This window comes from Hipposideros armiger, unplaced genomic scaffold, assembly GCF_001890085.2.
Source record: "Hipposideros armiger isolate ML-2016 unplaced genomic scaffold, ASM189008v1 scaffold_195, whole genome shotgun sequence".
NCBI lineage: Eukaryota > Metazoa > Chordata > Mammalia > Chiroptera > Hipposideridae > Hipposideros > Hipposideros armiger.
Window position 1 is genome coordinate 32,088 of NW_017731545.1, and position 20,206 is coordinate 52,293.

The 20,206-nt window shown below is 38.5% G+C and overlaps 1 protein-coding gene across 1 annotated transcript in view; it reads right to left on the reverse strand.

Annotated features, from left to right (window-relative positions):
• The window catches only part of DZANK1 (double zinc ribbon and ankyrin repeat domains 1), a 70,779-nt gene that overhangs the window by 23,763 nt on the left and 26,810 nt on the right, over positions 1-20,206 (reverse strand). The window contains exons 10-11 of the mRNA XM_019653103.1: positions 8,678-8,795; positions 5,353-5,466 (exon numbers count right to left, since the gene is read on the reverse strand). Of these exons, the coding sequence (XP_019508648.1) occupies positions 5,353-5,466; positions 8,678-8,795 (232 nt within the window). The remainder of the gene's footprint in view (positions 1-5,352; positions 5,467-8,677; positions 8,796-20,206) is intronic.

The following is a 20,206-nucleotide window of genomic DNA, read 5'->3' on the forward strand; positions in this document are numbered from 1 at the left end:
AGAGCGCAATGATGGTGCCAACTTGGGCCAGTGAAGCAACGTCCTCCACAACTAGACTGAAGAACAAAACAACAGCAACTTGTCTGTTCCCCTCCCCCTAATTCCCCAGCACTGTTCCCATCCCCCCAATTCCCCAATAAAAATCTTTAAAAAAAATAAAAAGAGAGTTTGTGTGTTCTGGTGACAAGGGAGATGCTATTAGTTTTCAGCTTTAGAAAATGGCCAATATGATACATTTGTTTAAAAAAACAAAACAAAACAAAATCCAAATGTGTAAATATGTTTCTGTGCATCTAGAAAAATACATTGAAGGACATTTATTAAACTCCTATCATTGGTTATTTCAGGGGGGTAAAAATAGAGGTGGGTGGAAAAATTATGCGCTTCTTATATATCTGTGGACTATTTCACTTGTTTCAAAAATTGGAGAATTTAAAAAGTATAAAATTCTTTCTTATTCTGAAACATAGACATCTTTGCCAGAGGGCAAAAGGAGAAACTTCTGTTACTGTATCTTTTAAGCTTGGCAGGTAAAAAAAATCTGATAGAGCAAAATTCCTCAATATTGACAACTACGGACAGGTATTCCTGGGAGAACATTTTCTAAAAATCTATCACCCTTGTAACATCTGGGACAGTCACTGGGATGAAGAATTTCAGCCCAGGATTCCCAAAGAGGTGTCCTTTTGTTAGTAGAAACAGCAACACTGATTGTCCAGGTTTAAAAATGAGGCATTTCCCTCCAGGATAAGATGTTGTGGTGATAAAATTCTCTCAAAAATAAAGTGTGATTAAACTCTGTCCCTGCTTTCAACACTTCAGGGCCCAGCAGAAAAAGTCAAGCTGGGGACAATAGAAAAGGTACCATCTTCCACAACCCACAGCTCCCCAGCAATTCTGTAGCTCTGCAAAACCAAACTGCTTGCAAAGTTTTGAAGCACACCCTGCAGTTTCCAGTCTCTGTGCATCTTCCTGGAAAGTCCCATCTCACACACAAACACACACCCATGAGTGACTTCTCTTTGGCCTTCCCTTTCCCCATCTGGCAAATGCTAGTGTCTACACAATATCTATTCAGATGACACGCCCTTCTTCAAAGCAAGCCCTGGCCCTGGTCCCTGTTAAGAGTTACTGAATTCCTCTCCTCTGTGCTTCCCCATCATGATGACTACCATCTACACCACAGCAAGCAGAAATCCAGGTCATTAGATCAGGCACTGGAGCAATAGGTCTAGGTGTCAAAGCCCAGGGATTGCAGTGTGCAGAGGGGTCCAGGAAGCAGCATACTGGGAAATGTCATATCAAAAGGCACCTTTGAAAAAACCCCTCAGTACCTGAGGTCTTGCACTGGAGGTACAAGGCGGAACCCAGAGAAATTGGGGGAACCTGAAGGAATGTTCATGACTGCACCATGGTGAAGGACACCAGCTGCCTGTGGCAATGCCCAAGTGCCTGTGACTCTAGGCCTGCCTAGAGACCACACTCCTTCCTCAGGTCCCTCTCCCACCAATCTTCCCTCTTGCAGGGAAGCGAGTGTCCAGAAACTTTCTCAGACTCACACCAATCCTTATGCCATCTTGGCACTGCTGGGAGTTTAAATGTCTTCCAATAAATTCTTAGGGTGTAGAATATACTGTGTATATGGTTAAGTTTCCAACCAAAACAAGAGAAGAGGGAGTATCAAAAGTGATTAAAATGTTTTGGTAAAAGTGAAACAATTAAGTGCTTCATTATTAATAGTATAAGATACACACTTGAAGATACGTCTTCATTAAGAGTGATAGTAGGGCTGGCCGAGTGGCGCATTGGTTGGGAGTTGGCTTGGGACACCAGCTATGAGCAGCATGGCCCCAGTTCAGATCCCACATGAGGGCCAGTGACACTGCACCCTCTACAGCTAAGATGGTGAACAACAGCTCCACTTGGAGCTGGGCTGCCGTGAGCCACCGGCGACGGCATAGGCTGCAGTGGGGCTGGCTGGCAGCGGGTGTGAGCTTTCGTGAGCTGCTGTGCACCGCCATGAGTGGCCATCCAATGGCCGGCAACCGACTGCCTCACCTGGGAAGAGCGCAACGATAATACCAACATGGACCAGTGAAGCAACATCCATCACAACTAGACTGAAGAACAAAAGGACAGCAATTTGTCTGTTCCCCTTCCCCGATTCCCCAGAGCTGTTCCCCTCCCCCAACTCCCCAATAAAATCTAAAAAAAAAAAAGTGATAGTCAATCATAACAATCCAATGCTAAAACAAACAAAACACCAGGAAAAAACCTGGTGACAATAGAAATGATCATAAGATTCTCAGTTCTGGATAAAATAATATAGGCAATACCCTAAATCATTATTTCCTACAATTTTGAGAAAATTAGCATTTCAGAGAGCCCTTTATGGAAGCTGTACCAATGGCATTTTTTTAAGAAATGAAACAAAAAATCATCAGATTTGTATGAAACCACAAAAGACACCAAATAGACAAAGCAATCCTAATAAAAAAGAACAATGCTTGAAGTATCACACACCCTGACTTCAACTTGTACTACAGGGCAACAATAATCAAAACAATATGGAATTGGCAGAAAAACAGACACACGGACCAATGGAATAGAATTGAGAATCCACATAAATATGGACAGATAATTTTCAACAAAGAAGCCAAAAACATAAAATGGAGAAAAGACAGCTTCTTCAATATATGGTGCTGGGAAAATTGGAAAGCCACATGAAATTAGACTGTTATCTGTCACCGTGTACTAAAATTAATTGAAAATGGATCAAAGACCTAAACATAAGGTCTGAAACAATAAACTGCATAGAAGAAAACATAGGTACTAAACTTATGGACCTTGGGTTCAAAGAGCATTTTATGAATTTGACTTCAAAGGCAAAGGAATGAAAAGCTAAAATAAATGAATGGAACTCTATCAAACTAAAAAGCTTCTGCACAGCAAAAGAAACCATTGACAAAATAAAGAGGCAACCAACTGAATGGGAGAAGATTTTTGCAAACAATGCCTCTGATAAGGGGCTAATATCCAAAATATATAAGGAACTCATACAACTCAACAACAAAAAAACAAACAATCCAATTAAAAAATGGGCAGAGGACCTGAATAGACATTTCTCCAAAGAGGACATATAGATGGCCTATGAAAACAGACATATGAAAAAATGCTTAACAGCACTAATCATCAGAGAAATGCAAATAAAAACCACAATGAGATATCACCTCACACCAGTTAGAATGGCTATCATCAACAAGACAAATAATAACAAGTGTTGGAGAGGCTGTGGAGAAAAAGGAACCCTCATACACTGTTGGTGGGAATGCAGATTGTTGTAGCCATGGAAGGCAGTGTGGAGATTTCTCAAAAAATTAAAAATAGAATTACCATATGACCCAGCAATCCCTCTCTTGGGTATCTACCCAAAAAATATGAAAATATTTATCCATAAGGATATATGTACTCTGATGTTCATTGCAGCTTCATTTACAGTGGCCAAGACATGGAAACAACCAAAGTGTCCTTTGACAGATGATTGGATAAAGAACTGGTGGTATATATACACAATGGAATACTATTTTGCCATAAGAAAAGATGAAAATGCCACTTGCAACATCATGGATGGATCTTGCGATTATAATGCTAAGCGAAATAAGTCACACAGAAAAAGTTGAGAACCATATGATTTCAATGATATGTGGTATATAAAACGGAAAATAACAAGAAAAACAAATGAAGAAACAAAACTCATAGACACACACAATAGTTTAGTGGTTACCAGAGGGTAAGGGGCAGGGGTGGTAGATGAGGGCACAGGGGATCAAATATATGGTGATGGAAAGAGAACTGACTCTGGGTAGTGGGCACACAGGGTGATATATATATGATGTGTTACAGAATTGTACACCTGACATCTATGTAACTTTGCTAACATTGTCACCCCAATAAACTTTAATAAAAAATAAAAATTAAAAAAAAAATCCTGTGTTTATTCTCAATATAGGATCCACAGTTGAAGGAAACAATTACTTACTTATTCCTTTTACCTCCCTCCTTTTCCACCAAATGGGAAGAACTCTGGATTTCAAATACTGAAGGTGGCACGATATATATATTGAACTTGGCTCACAACCAATACTCACCCTTATTCTTCCTGAATAGTTAAAAGAGTTTGGATGATATGTGCTTCAAATACCCTGGGTATGTATTCGTAAGAATAGGTCCTGCTGTGATTAACAAAACAGTCAAAATAACAGTGGCTTGAACAAGAGAAATTGATTTCTCTCTCATGTATAAGAAGTCCAGAGACAAGCTTCCAGGGCTGTTTGGTGGCTTCCTGAGGTAACTTTTAGAGTTTTTTAAGATTGAAAATAGTTATCTAACAAAAAGAGCAGTAAATTTGCATCTACCTGACTTTGGCCCAGCAATTCTTCAAAATCTCATTTTGAAGGCTTATTTAGCCTGAGACACTTTGGAACATTGCACTGTGAGGAGCTTGGAAGTGGAAGGAAAAGTTGACTTATCTTTTCTCTCATAAAATTCAATACATCTGCCCATATAAAATCACATGGTCATTTTAGGAGCGTTACAGTTCTAATTTTATATTAACTCCACGAATTTCTCTTATTGTTAAAAATTCTTCCTTTTTTCCGAGCTGAGTAGCCGCTGAGCTGCCAACAGGTAGCAGGATGGCTCAGCTGTAAAAAAAAAAAAAAAAAAATTCTTCCTTTTTTGTCCTCCAAACTCTCTATTAAACCTATTTTATCCTCTAGTGACCTTTACTTGAGATTAAAGAGGCGGTGAATAGGCCTGTACATTGAAAAGTGGAGAAAAAATACAGTTGTGTATTCAATAAGTCTACCCCAAATAATTTCACAATATATCATTTATCTAGAAAAATTTTGAATGTATGCAATGATGCTTAATTTTTTCATCCATGTGCCTAGATCTAACCATTCTTTTCTACATACTAATAGGGACCCATAATCAAATAAAGCAAACAAAAGCATGAAGCCACTTTAAGGACAAGATTACAATTCAATATTAATTGCAATGATCAAGTTTAAATATGTAACTAAAAAATTGTCTAAGTTAGCATTAGTGCAATTTGTCCTCCAAATCCATGTTCAGGACATTTTTATGTATTCCTCTTAACATTATATATCCAACTAGCAAGTTAAACTCTTAGGCAGCATGCCTTTCCAAAAATTAGAGTGGATTTTGTTGACAGAGATATTAGCTTATCGATTGTTATCCAATTCCATCAGCTGGAGAAAGACATTTAATTGTTCAAACACTACTTTCCATATACTTTATTCACTTTTTTATAAAATCACATTCCATTACCTTCAAGCGGAGGCTGGCCTGTGGTTGCAACTGTAGAGCAAGAGGAGCCTCACACACCACACAGATTGGCGTGTTCATGGGAACCAAGCTTCCACATTCTGCACATAAGCCCATCTGCACAAAGAAAGAGGTCAAGTTTTTCTTGTGATCTAAAAATGGAAGGTATAAGTAGACCTTAGAATGTAAGACTTAGTTTGCTTTTGTAGAAAAAAATTTGTAAATAATTACTTTTATTCTTATTTTTTCCTATTAAGAGTAAAACCATATTTCTTGTAGAAAACAGAGATGTAAAAAAAAAAAAAAGGAAAAGGAAAAGAAAAAAAATCTTCCCACATGGTGGAGTAAGGAAGTCAACAATCCTCTCCCCTAAAAGCAATTATAAAGTTGAATAAAACTGTCAAAAAAACCACAATTATTTCAGACTCTGAAAGTCAGCTGAAGACAGACAACAAACTGAAAAGAACTGAACTTCAAATAAGAACACAAGTCTGTGTGGTTCTAGCATGAAGCCACTCACATCCTTCTCTAGCTTTATTAGCTTGGTAACTCCTCCAGGGCAGGGCCGGCTATAAAAATCAGAAGCTTTGTGACTGCTGATGAACATGGCTCACTTGATTTAGAGCATTTCTAAGGTGACTACTTCAGTGGCAAGCAAACAGGGAGGGCCAGTGGCTCCACTATCTTGAGACTGTGGTCCTGTTTGAGGCAATCAATGGACCAGCAAGTAGCCAGGAATTTAACAGGGAGTTAAATTCAACTATATATAGTAAGTCAACTATAGGAGACTAGATAAACACTCCACATACCCTTAGTTGACTGGAGGTTATATGCATGTGCAGCATAAACCAGAGTGGGTCCAAGCCACCCAACATCCCTGGATGCACATGGAGATTCAAGAGAGCTCAGCATAAAGTAAAAGCTGGGCAGGCTTGAAGACAGACGGAAATTTGAATGTTCTATGCCCACACATAGATCCATCAACACAGACTGAAAGCCTTACTTATTTGAGCACAACTTCTGACCAATCTTCAGTTAAACACTAAGTTATACACAGCCAAGGGTGATCCCAGGCTTACAAGTAAAAATAAGGGGGAAAACCCTGATATTATTGGCCAGAAACTGCAGGAGAAATAAACATGAAGATTTAATCCCAGCAAAGAACAAAACAAGAACACATGGAGAAAAGTGAAAATCCAGAGTTATAATATATTATCTAAAATGTCCAAAATTAAAAAATAATTGAGACATGTTCCCCTTCCTCCACAAAAAAAACAAAGTGTGATCCCAACTCAGGGAAAAAACCCCAAAAAACCAGTTAATAGAAATGGTCTTTGAGTATCCCAAGATACTGAATTTAGCAGACAAAGATTTCAAAACAGCTATTATAAAAATGTTCAAAAAACTAAAGGAAACAATGTTTAAAAAATTAAAGAAAATATGATAACAATGATCTGAAAAATAGGGAATCTCAATAAAAAGAAAAAATTATTCTAAAAGAAGCAAGCCAAAACCTGGAGTTGAAAAGTAAAATAATTAAAATTTAAAAATTGCCAGAGGAACTCAACAGCAGATCAGACATAACAGGAGAATCAGTGAACTTAAATATAGTTCAATAGAAATTTTCCAATCTGAAAAACAGAGAGATAAAAGATTGAAGAAAATAAACAGACCATCAAGACCTGTGGGGAAACACCCCAAATACAGAAATACATGTAATGGGAGTCCCAGAAGGGGAGGAGAAAGAGAAAGGGGAAGAAAAAGAATTTGAAAAATGGCCAAAAACTTCTCATATTTGAAAAAAAAAATCCATCTACAAGTCAAATTTAATCATCCTCAAGAAAAATAAACACAAAGAGATATACACTTAGACCAATTATAGTCAAACTATTAAATGTCAAAGACAGAAAGAAAATCTTGAGAGTAGCAAGAGAAAAAACTATGATATGCATCAAAACTATGGAGGCAGTAAAAAAAAAACCTATGGAAGCAGTAAAACAACATGTTCAAGGGGCTGAAATTAAAAATAACTGACAAACAAGAATTCTGTATCCAGTAAACCTGCCCTTCAAAAGTTAAGGTAAAATAAACATTCTAAGATAAACAAAAACAGAGAGAAATTGCTAACAGACATGCCTTTAGTAAAGGAAGTCCTTCAGGCTGAAAGTAAGTCACACTAGATGATAACCTGAGTTCATAATAAAGAAATAAAGAAATGACAGATCAGATATAATAAGTGTGTGGGTAAATGTAAATGATTCCATAAACATTAAAAAAAAATTTTTTTAAGATTTTTTATTGGGACATTAGGGATGGGAACAGCGCTGGGGAATTGGGGGAAGGGAAACAGACAAGTTCTTCAGTCTAGCTGTGGAGGACGTTGCTTCACTGGCCCAAGTTGGCACCATCACTGTGCTCTTCCCGGGCGAGGCAGATCAGTTGCTGGCCTCTGGACGGCCACTCACTGCGGCTGCTGGCCGCTCTCGCTGGCTGCCGTCTACACATGGTAGCTTATGGCAACCCATTGCAGCAGGTGCTACGGCCTACGCCGACGCCGGTGACTCACGGCAGCACAGCTCCAGGTTAAGCTGTTGTTCAGCATCTTAGCTGTAGAGGGCAGTGTCACTGGCCCTCATATGTGGGATCTGAACCGGGGCCCTCTGGAGTCCCAAGTCAGCTCTTAACCAACGCGCCACTCAGCCGGCCCTTGATGAAGGTTTTGATTTTTAGTAAGCCACCTATGTTTTCTAACTAACTACAAACTTAGTGGTAGGATAATATCAATTATTATCTACCTTAGCCAAAACATTTTAATTTAGATACACTGATTAATCTATATCCTATTTAACAGAGAAGTTAAATGATCTGTTCACAGATATGATGATCTTATATGTAGCCATATATAACAGCTTCTTTGGACAGAATGATGTATCTTATGGATATATATATATATATATATATATATATACCTATAATTAGTACTTCTTGTCATTTATTTCTAGAATATATTTCTTTATTGTATCCAGGTTTTGAACAGAAATATTATATGAGTAGAAAATATGTATTTACCCATGCACACTTCATTAAAACAATAAGATTTCAGTCTCTTTCTGAGCTTATGCTTTGCAAGGCCACAGAAAAGAAATGGCATTGCAAACAAGTTTTTTTCATTCCTAAATAGGTGTCTGGATAATAAGAAATTAACCTTCCGGTAATTTTTCAACAAGTATTCATGTTTGTAGTTTGTGTATGCCAGGTACTGTGCTACTGCTGCAAATAAAGATGAGATAAACCACTAAAAAAAGATTTTAAGGATTCTGCTGCTCACCTGAGCTCCTTCTGGGGGTGGGAGACGACAGCCAAATATGGGTGGGACAGGTGAGCCACATTCTTGACAGAAGCGAGCAAAGGGATCAGATGGGCGGGGGGCAAGGCAGTGTGCACACCTATAACAAAAGAGGTTCTTAATTGGCCATGTTCTGATAGGTTTACATTAAGAAGTCAAGTGAATATCTAAAAGTATTCAAACATTTAAAAAAAATAAAATAAAAAACAAAGAACAGAATACTCTCAAAGACTATGGAATAAGATCAAGATGGACGGTGCTTCTCTAGTCATTTTATTATAAAGTGACCTCACAGCTGGAACCACTGGTGCCCTTCACCTGTAGGCCAGACCCATCTAAGTTTATCAGCAGCCTTGATCCCACTTCTTAGTAGGGCTCTCTTATTTGTCCTATCACATTTGACATGTATGAGGGTGAGCCTTGGGAATTCCAGTAACGTCTACGTTGCATTTTTTTTTTTTAGCTTAGCCATCCTGCCACCTGTTGGCAGCTCAGCGGCAGCTCAGCTCGGGCCAGGAATCGAACCGCTTTTGTTCAGACTTAAAATTCTTGAGCAAGCTCTTAACCAACTGAGCCACTCGGCTGGCCCTACGTTGCCTTTTTATGACTTCCTACCTGAGCACTGAGCCCAGTCTGAGTGATGCTGGAGGGTCACTGTTAGTCAAGCCCTGTCTTTGTCTTCACTCATCTGGGTCAGAGTCCCAAAGCCTTGCCCCAGCAACATCTGACCAAATTTCTTGGGAAGCTGGATCCCATCAATTAGTTTTCATCCACCTAACTGGATTCTGGATATCAGTCAAAGTGAAAGCATTAACAAAATTCAACATCCTTTCATGTAAAAAGAAAAAAAATTCCATAAACTAAGAACAGAAGGAAACATTCTCAACATGATAAAGGCTACATATGGAAAAACCCACAGCTAACATCATACTCAATGGTGTAACACTGAAAGCTTTTCTTTCCCCTAAGTTCAAGAACAAGACAAGGATAACCACTTTCTATTTAACATAGCGTTGGAAGTTCTAGCCAGGGCAATTAGGTAAGAAAAGAAATAAAAGGAAAAAGGTAAATTATCTCTGTTCACAGATATAATGATCTTATATGTAGAAAACCTGAGAATACACACACATAAGTAAACTGTTAGAACTAATAAATGAATTCAGGCAAGTGATAGGGTAAAAAAAAAAAAACCTAACAAAAAAATCCATTGTATTCCTAAGAACAATTTGAGAAGAAAATTAAGGAAACAATTCCATTTATAATAGCATCAGAAAGAATAACATACTTAGGAATAAATATAACCAAGGAGCTGAAAGACTTGTACAATGAAAACTACTTCTCTGAAAGAAATTAAAGAAGACATAAATTAAAGGAAAGATGCCCTGTGTTCATGAATCAGAAGGCTTAATATAGTTAAGATAAAAATACTGCCCAAGGCCGGCAGAGTGGCTCAGCTGGTTAAGAGCTCGCTTGGGAGCGCCAGCTCTGAGCAGCAGGGCTGCGGTTCGGATCCCACATTGAGGGCCAGTGACACTCGCCCTCTACAGCTAAGATGATAAACAGCAGCTCCACCTGAAGCTGGGCTGCTGTGAGTCGCCGGCGACGGGCGGTGTAGGCTGCCGTGAGCTACGTGAGTGGCTGGCAGCCGGCGTGAGTGGCCGAGAGCCGCTGTGAGCGGCTGAACAATGACTGGCAACCGATTGCCTCATCCAGGAAGAGCGCAATGATGGTGCCAACATGGGCCGGTGAGGCAACGTCCTCCACAGCTAGACTGAAGAACAAAAGGACAGAAACTTGTCTGTTTCCCTTCCCCCAATTCCCCAGCGCTGTTCCCCTCCTCCCAGTCCCCCAATAAAATCTTTAAAAAAAAAAATACTGCCCTAAGCAATCTACAGATTCAATGCAATCCCAAACTCCCAACGACATTTTTTTGCAAAAAGAAAAACTCATCCTAAACTCATTATGGAATCTCAAGGAACCCCCAGTAGCCAAAACAGTCTTTAAAAAAAAACAACAAAGTTGGAGGACTCACACTTCCTGATTCCAATGTTTGCTACAAATCTATTAAAAGCAGTGTTGTTCTAGCATAAAGACAGACATAGAGACCAACAGAATAGAATAGAGAGTCTAGAAATAAACCCTTGCACATATGGTCAAATGATTTTTGAAAAGGATGCTAACACCTTCAAGACTGCCTTTCAACAGTGGTGCTGGGAAAAATGGATATCCACATGCAAAAGAATTAAGTTGGAACCTTGCTTATGCCATATACAAAAATGAACTCAAAATGGTTCAAAGATCTGAATGTAAGAGGTAAATCTATAAATCTCTTAGAAGAACACATAAAGGACAAGCTTCATGACACTGGATTTGGCAATGATTTCTTGGCTATGATACCAAAAATCACAGGCAATAAAAGAAAAAAACAGATAAACTGCACTTGATCAAAATTAAAAACTCTGTATCAAATGACACTATCAAGGGAATGAAAAGACAACCAATAAATGGGAAAAAATATTTCCAAATCATATATCTGATAAAGGATTAATATCCAGAATATATAAAGAACTCCTACAACTTAACAACAAAAATAAACAATCCATTCAAAAATGAGCAAAAGACTAATTGACATTTCTCCAAAGAAGACATATAATTGGCCAAGAACCATATGAAAAGATGCTCACTATCTCTTGCCATTAGGGAAATGAAAATCAAAGCCACAATGAGATGCCACTTTTTGTTATTAGGATGGCTATTATAAAAAAAAATGGAAAATGAGAGTTAGCAAGGATGTTTAAAAATTTGAAATACTTGTGCATTTCTGGTGAAAACATAAAATGATGCAGCTCTGTAGAAAACTTTGGCAGGTCCTCAAAAAGCTAAACATAGAATTACCATATAATCCAGAAATTTCACTCTTAGGCAAATACCCAAATGAATTGAAGGCAGAGACTCAAAATAAATTGTACACCAATGTTCACAACAGCATTATTCACAATAGTCAAATGGTAGAAACAACTCAAATATCCATCAATAAATGACTAGATAAACAAAATGTGGTATATACATACAATGGAGTATTATTTATGTTTAATAAGGAATGTAGTTCTGATATATGCTACAACATGGATGAACCTGGAAAACATGCTAAGTGAAATAAGTCAGACACAAAAGGACAAATATTGTCTGATTCCACTTACAGGAGGTAACTAGAATAGGCAAATTTATAGAACAGAAAGTAGAGTAGAGGTTACCAGGGATTGCAAGGAAAGGATAATGTGGAGTTATTGTTTAAGGGGACTCAAGTTCTATTTAGAATGATGAAAAAGTTCTGGCAATGGATAGTGGTGATGGTTGCACTACATTGTGAATGTACTTAGTGCCACTAATTTTTACATTTAAAATGATAAATTTTATTTATGCATATTTTGCCACAATAAAAAAGTATAAAGGACCTCAAAAATAACTGATTATATGAAATAAAAGTAATAATGTATTGTGGGGTTCATAATACTTGTAAAAGTAAAATGTATGACCACAATAACACAAAGGCTATTGGTATTCAATTATTGGAAATATATTGTCATAAGGTTCTTATGTTAAATATCAAGTAGTATAATACCACTTGAAGATAAAATGTGATAAGTTAAAAACATACTTATATTATAAGCCCTAGAGCAACCACTTAAAAATAGTTATAGCTAATAGACCAACAAAGGAGATAAAATAAAATGGAATCATAAAACATACCCAATTAATCCAAAAGAAGGCATAAAACAAATAAAATGCAACAAAGCATAGATAAGACTAACAAAACAAATAGCATGTCGGTTGCTTTAAATTCAAACATATCAATAATCAGAATAAACATAAATATTCTCAACACTTCAATTAAAATGCAGAGATTGTCAGGTGTGATTTTTAAAAGAGCAAGACCTAATTCGATGCTGTTTTTAAAAATCCAACTTTATAGAGAGACACAAATAGGTTAAAAGCAAAAGGATGAAAGATTTTACGTGCAAACACTAATTTTAAGAAAGGAGGACTACATTAATATTTGACAAAACAGATTTCTGAGCAAAGACTATTACCAGGGTTGAAGGTTATTTCATAGGGATAAAGGGGGGTCAATTTAACAAGAGGACAAAAATCCAACAGGTTTATATACTTTATAATAGAGCTTCAAAGTACATACATGAAGCAAAAGCTGATAAAAATGCAATGATAAGTAGACAAATACACAATTATAATCATAGATTTCAACATACTTTCTCAATAGTTGGTTAAACAATAGACAAAATCAATGAAGACAGAGACAATTTAAACAATACTCGCAACCAACTTAACCTAATTGACATTTATAGAACACTCACCCTAGCAAAATACAAATTCTTTTCAAGTGCACATGAAACATTTACCAATCAAATCATACAATATATGTTCTCTAACCAAAAAGGAATTAAATCGTAAATAAACACCGGAAGACATAAGGAAAATCCCCAAATATTGGGAAAATTAATAAAACACTTCTAAATAGCTCATGGGTCAAAAAGAAATAACAAGGATAGTTAGAGACAGTTTAAACAAAATAAAATGAAAACACAATGTATCAAAAGTTGTGGGCTTCAGCTAAAGCAGTACTCAGGAGGAAATGCCTATATTAGAGCTCTATAACTAAAATTTGAAAAGAAAAGCTTCAAATGAATGGCTTCATCTTCCTCATTAAAAAAATTAGAAAAAGAAGAGCAAATGAAACTCAAGGTTCATTCAAAAAGAAATATTGGGTCATCAGGAAAGTCATGACGCATTTTTGCATTGAAAAACATAGAAAAAACGTCATGACTTTCCTGATGACCCAATAGATAAACATGAATAGACATATCTATTAAAGAAATTAAATAATGTGTAGTTTTAAAATTGTCCTTAAAACTCTGGACCCCAGTGCCTTCACTGGTAAATTCTACCAAACATGTAAGGAAAAAAATACCAATTCTACACAAACTTTTTCCAAAAATTGAAGAAGAGAGAATACTTCTCAACTCATTTTATGAAATCAGAGTTATCCTGATACAAAATCTAGACAAAGGTATTACAAGGCAAAAAACTATACACCAATATCTTTCATGCACATACATGCAGAAAAATCTTTATAGTTTAGTGGATCAAATTAAACATTATATAAAATGTTTATAAAAGTGGAAATTATCTCAGGAATGCATGGTTGATTTAAAACTTGAAAATCAATCATATTATTCACCGCATGAACAGCAAAAGAAAAACCATATGATCATTTTAATACATGAAGAAAATATTTTGGACAAAATCGAACACTTAGCCCTGATTAAAAAAAAAAAAATTTCCTCATTCTGAAATGTCAAGAAAAACCCTACAGTTAATATCTTTAACATCAAGAAATGGAATATGTTTTCTCCCTAGGATCAGGAATAAGGCAAGGATGTCTACTGTCACCATGTCTATTACAAATTTACTGGCAGTTCTGGCTAATGCAACAAGTCAAGAAAAAGAAAGAAAAGGGATCTATGTAAGGAATGCAGGAGTAAAATAACTTTTTATTTGCAGTGATCTGATCACTTAAACAGATAATTCTACAAAATCTACCAAAAGAGCTAAAAGAATAAGTGACTTCAGTAAGGTTCCAGGATATATGGCTGCTACACGCAAATCAGTTGTATTTTATATTCTAGCAATAAATAATCACAGATTTACATTTTAAAAGCAATAACATTTATGACAGCATCAAAACAATGAAATACTTAGGGATAAATCTGACAAAAGATATGTAAAGCCTGTGCACTAAAAACTATACAATGTTGCTGAAAGATATTAAAGACCTAAATAATGATGTGATATACCATTTTCCTAGACTTTAAAGACTCAAAATTGTTATGCCAATTTTCTTTAAATTAATATATAAATTTAATGCAACCCAAATCAAAACTCTAATAGACATTTTATAGATGTTGACAAGCTGATTTTAAAATATACTTGAAAATGCAAAGAACCTAGAATAGCCAAAACATTTTTGTGAATGAAGAACAAAGTTGGAGAATTTCAGTACTTGGTTTCAAAACCTATTATAAAACTATAGTAATCAAAACAGTGTAGTAGTAAATAAATACAGACAAAAATCAATGGACCAGAATATAGAGGCCAGAAACAGATTCACACAAATATCATCAATTGCTTTTAAGTATTCCAAAAGTAATCAATGGGGAAAGGATCATCTTTTCGGGAATAAATGGATATCCATATGCAAAAATATAAGCCTGAACCCTTACCTCATACCACATACAAAATTAACTAAATATAGACCACAGACCTAAATGTAAGATATAAAACTTCTAGAAGAAAACATAAAAGAAAATCTTAGTGAGTGGGAAATATCTTGGGTTTAGGAAAGATTTCTTAAATATGTCAAAATAAGCAGGAAGTATAAAAGAAAAATTAATACATTAGATTTCATCAAAAGTAAACACATTAGCTCTTTAGAAAAAAAAACTTTCATAAAAAAATGAAAAGCCAAGCCTGGGAGAATATATATGCAAAGCATATATCTAACAAAAGAAAACATGTATAATTAATTCTATAAGGACAAGCTATAGAATCAAATTTTTAAAAAGAACAAAAAGCTTGAACAGACGCTTTCCCAAAGAAGATGCATCAAATAAGCACATCAAAAAAATGTTCAAAATTATTAGTCACTAGGAAAATGCAAATGAAAACCACATCCACCACCTCACTAGAATGGACAAAAACAAAAATAAAGGTGCTGGTGAAGATGCAGAGAAACTGTAACTCTCATACACTGCTGGTGGGAATGTGAAATGGTACCTCTTTGGAAAACAGTTGAACAGTGTTTTTAAAAAAGTTAAACATACACCTATCATCTGTCAGGGATGATGGTGGATTAGAGAAACACTAACTGTATCTCAGGATCACACCAAAATTACAAATAAATTATAAAACAATCAGCCTCAAGAACATCTGAACACTAGCTAAACAGAACCATTATAATTAAGGATATAAAGATGAGGCCATGTTGATACTGGTAGGAGGGGCAGAGACGCGAAACAGACTGACCTCAAATCCACAGAAAGAGGTTGAGTGCCAGGGGGGTGGGGAAACCTTGGTGGCAAAGGAACCCCCTGAAGAGGGAAGGGGGCTCCCCAGCCCAGGGGTCCTGTGCTAGGAAGAGGCATTCCCCCGGCATCTGGCAGTGAAAATCAGCAAAGACTCTGCCTGCCCTTCCCTATAAGGCAGAAGGTGCCTGGAAACCCAGACACCCTCTTGTAGAGCCAACACATGGATTCACTCGCTGGCGGGCACTCATCTGGTCTCTGGTGGAAGGGGTGGCAGCTCAGGAGGCCCAGGGACACGCAGGGAAGGACTGAACTGAGTACCTTTGGCACAGGAACTGGAGAGATGGGTGTCATTGTTTTCCCTGTGTGGAGCCTACACACATGTGGCTTATAGGTGGGGTGCCATCTTTTCAGGATTAAGCCCTTCCCAAAAGGCCCAAGTTTGGGACTGAATTGGTCTAGTGGAAATCTGCCCGCTCACTGCCTTGGTGATGCCCTGGGTACCCTCCCTCCCCATAGCTGGTGCAACATAGCTGGTGCTATGTCGCCCAGGAAACTTTATTTTTTCTTTTTTAATTTTATTGGGGAATAGCCATGGTCATTGTAGCTTTCATGCTACAATGGCATAGCTGACTCTTTTAAGGAGGGAGCAGCTCACAGTGGCCCATGCGGGGATCAAACCAGCAACCTCAGTGTTATCAGCACCACGCTCTAACCAACTGAGCTAACTGGTCACCTCCGCCCAGGAAATTCTTGACTGCTGGGCTGCTGGCCCCGCCTCACAGGCTGCAGATTAAAGCAGATTAAAGCAGGTGGAGGGCCTGTGGTGGCCGGGGAACATTTGCTGGAGGGTGTTAAAACAACACCTGCACTGCAGCATAGATGGGTAGTGGCTGACCATAGTGTTCTCAGGGCATTTTTGTGGGGTGGTCAAGGGCCCACGAGCAGAGACTGTATTGACCTTGCAGAAACCACCCTGGAACCCCACCCCGCCCTACACAGATCTGCACTGCCAGGAGCACTTTGGGCAACTAGGTGACCAGCCCCGACCACACAAGCCAAGGAGGTTTTTTAGAGCAGTGGACAATCAGCAATGGCCTGTAGAGATTTTGGTGGTGAACAGTGACCCAAAAACTATGTTGCAGCCACTCAAGATCAGCTCTCAGGAATTTGCAAGCCTAAGGGGGTGGGTGGCTGCAGTGCTCTCAGGGTGCTGGGCAAGGTGGTCACAGGACAGGTACTAGTGTAAGAGCTGAATCTGCATTAATGTTGTAAAAACCACTGGTCACGTCTCGTGAATCACTTGAACTCCATCCTGCCTAGCTAGTGCTGCATCACTGAAGGCACTCTCAACACCAGGTCAGCCAGCCAGGCACATGCACCTAAGGAACCTCTTCCAACAGCTGGGCCTCATGGGCAGCTGACAGGTGGCAATAGGCCTAGGGGACGCTGGACCTTTTGATAAGCTGCCTCATGCCACTATTGGTGGCAGCAGACCTCATTTCACAGCGAGGCCACCCCCACATGTCTCTACATCCAGCACAGGCAGCAACCAACTACATACAGCTTTGAGGCACCTACCAGGTGCCCATGGGCCAGTAACAGGCAGGGCTCAAATTGCCCTGCACAACAGCTCTGCCCAAGAGACACCAGAAACAATGTACCCAGAGTGCAGCTTCAGACCACACCAGAGCACTACCTGGTTAGACTCACAACTGGTGCACCCAGATGGGGTTCTCAACAGGCAATAGAGCCCACAGGGGCGAAGTCTCTTCTGAGGTGTCAGCCCTCACACAGCAGTTCATACACTGTGGGCATAGCCAATCCTCACAGCTAGTCAGCCTGGGAGTCAATCCCACCCATAGATGTGTCAAAAGCAGTCAAGGCTCAACTACAACAGGAGTTGAGCCAGGACAACTCTGCAATGCACACACAGGAGATTAAGAAGAAGGTGCAATTCGACTACACAGGACACATACTTCAATACATAAGGTCACCCAGCAAAGACTGAGAGACACAGGAGATCTACCTAATACATAGAAGCAAACACAGAATGGCAGCCAGAATGGAGAAACAAAGAAATATGTCCCAAATAAAAGAACAGAAGAAACCTCCAGAAATGGACCTAAATAAAATGGAGGCAACCAACATACCAGAAAAAGGGTTTAAAACACTGATTATAAGAATGCTTAAGGAGGGCTGGCCAAGTGGCTCAGTTGGTTAAGAGTGGCTTGGGAGCACGAGCTCTGAGCAGCAGGGCCACCGGTTCAGTTCCCACATGGGCCAGTGACGCTGCACTCTCCACCGCTAAGATGGTGAGCAACAGCTCAACCTGGAGCTGGGCTGCCGTGAGTGGCTGGCAACAATGTAGGCTGCAGTGGGGCTGCAGTGGGCTGCCATGAGCTACCATGAGTGGCCATCCAATGGTCGGCGACCGACTGCCTCACCCGGGAAGAGCGCAATGATCATAATACCAACATGGGCCAGTGAAGCGACGTCCTCCACAACTAGACTGAGGAACCAAAGAACAGCAACTTGTCTGTTCCCCTTCCCTGATTCCCCAATAAAATCTTTAAAAAAAAAAAAAAAGAATGCTTAAGGAACACTGTGAGAATTTCAACAAAGAGATAGCAAGCATAAAGTACATAAAAACCATGAAAAATATCCTATAAAGAATACAATAACTGAAATGAAGAACACACTAGAAGGAATCACCAGCAGATTAGATGAAGCAGAGGATCAAATCAGCAATTTAAAAGACAAGGTAGCAGAATACACCCAATCGGAACAACAAAAAGAAAAAACAATAAAAACAACGAAAATAGTTTAAGAGACATGTTTGACAACATCAAGCACAACAACATTCACATCACAGGAGTACCAGAAGGTCGAAGAGAGGGAGCAAGGGATCAAGAATGTATTTGAAGAAATAATGACCAAAAACTTCCCTAACCTGATAAAGGAAAATGACATACAAGCCCAGAAAGCTCAGAGTGTCCCAAACAAGATGAACCCAAATAGGCCCACACCAAGACACATGATAGTTAAAATGGCAAAGGTTAAAGACAAAGAGAGAATCCTAAAAGCAGGAAGAGAAAGCTAGCTAGTTACTTACAAGGGAGCTCCCATAAGACTATCATTGACTTTTCCACAGAAACTTTGCAGGCTAGAAGGGAAAGGCAGGAAATACTCAAAGTGATGAAAAACAAGGGCCTACAACCAAGATTGCTCTACCTAGCAAGGCTATCATTTAAAATTTGAAGGAGAGATAAAAACTTCACAGAAAAGAAAAAGCTAAAGGAATTCATTACCACCAAGTCAGTATTACAGAACATGTTAAAAGGGCTTCTTTAAACAGAAGAAAGGATAAAATAAACTAGTAAAGACCAGAAATACAAATAATAAAATGGCAATAACTATGTACCTATCAATAATCATTTAAAATGTAAATGGATTAAATGCTCCAATCAAAAGACATAGGGTAGCTGAATAGATAAGAAAACAAGACCCATGCATATGCTGTCTATAAGAGACCCACCTCAGATCAAAAGAGACACACAGACTGAAAGTAAAGTGATGGAATAAGATATTTCACGCAAATGGAAATGAGAAAAAATCTGGAGTAGCAATACTTATATCATACAAAATAGACTTTAAGTTAAAGACTATAATAAAAGACAAAGAAGGGCACTTCATAATAACAAAAGGATCAATCCAACAAGAGGACATAACCCTAGTAAACCTCTATGCACCCAACATAGGTGCACCTAAATATATAAAACAAATATTGACCGACATACAGGGGGAGATTGACAATAACACTATCGTAGGGGACTTTAACATGCCATTGACACCATTCCAGACAGAAAATCAACAAGGAAATAGCAGCCTTAAATGACACGCTAGACCAGATGGATTTAATTGATATTGTTAGAGCATTTCACCCCCAAGGCAGCAGAATATACATTCTTTTAAAGCGTACATGAAACATTTTCCAAGATAAAGCACATGCTAGGACACAAAACAAGTCCCAACAGATTTAAGAAGATTGAAGGCCAACCGAGTGGCTCAGTTGGTTATGAGTTGGCTTAAGAGCACAAGCTCTGAGCAACAGGGCCGCCAGTTCAATTCCCACATGGGTAAGTGACGCTGCACCTGAGCCGAGCTGCTGCTGAGCTGAGAGCACGTACTCCTAACAACAAGACTGCCTGTTTGATGGTGAGCTACATCCGCCCACAACTAAGACAATTCAGCAACTTGAGCTGAGCTGCCACCCAGATGCTCAGTGGATAAAGCATGCACTCTTTTTTTTTTTTAGATTTTTATTGGGGAATTGGGGGGATGGGAACAGTGCTGGGGAATTGGGGGAAGGGGGACAGACAAGTTGCTGTCCTTTTGTTCTTCAGTCTAG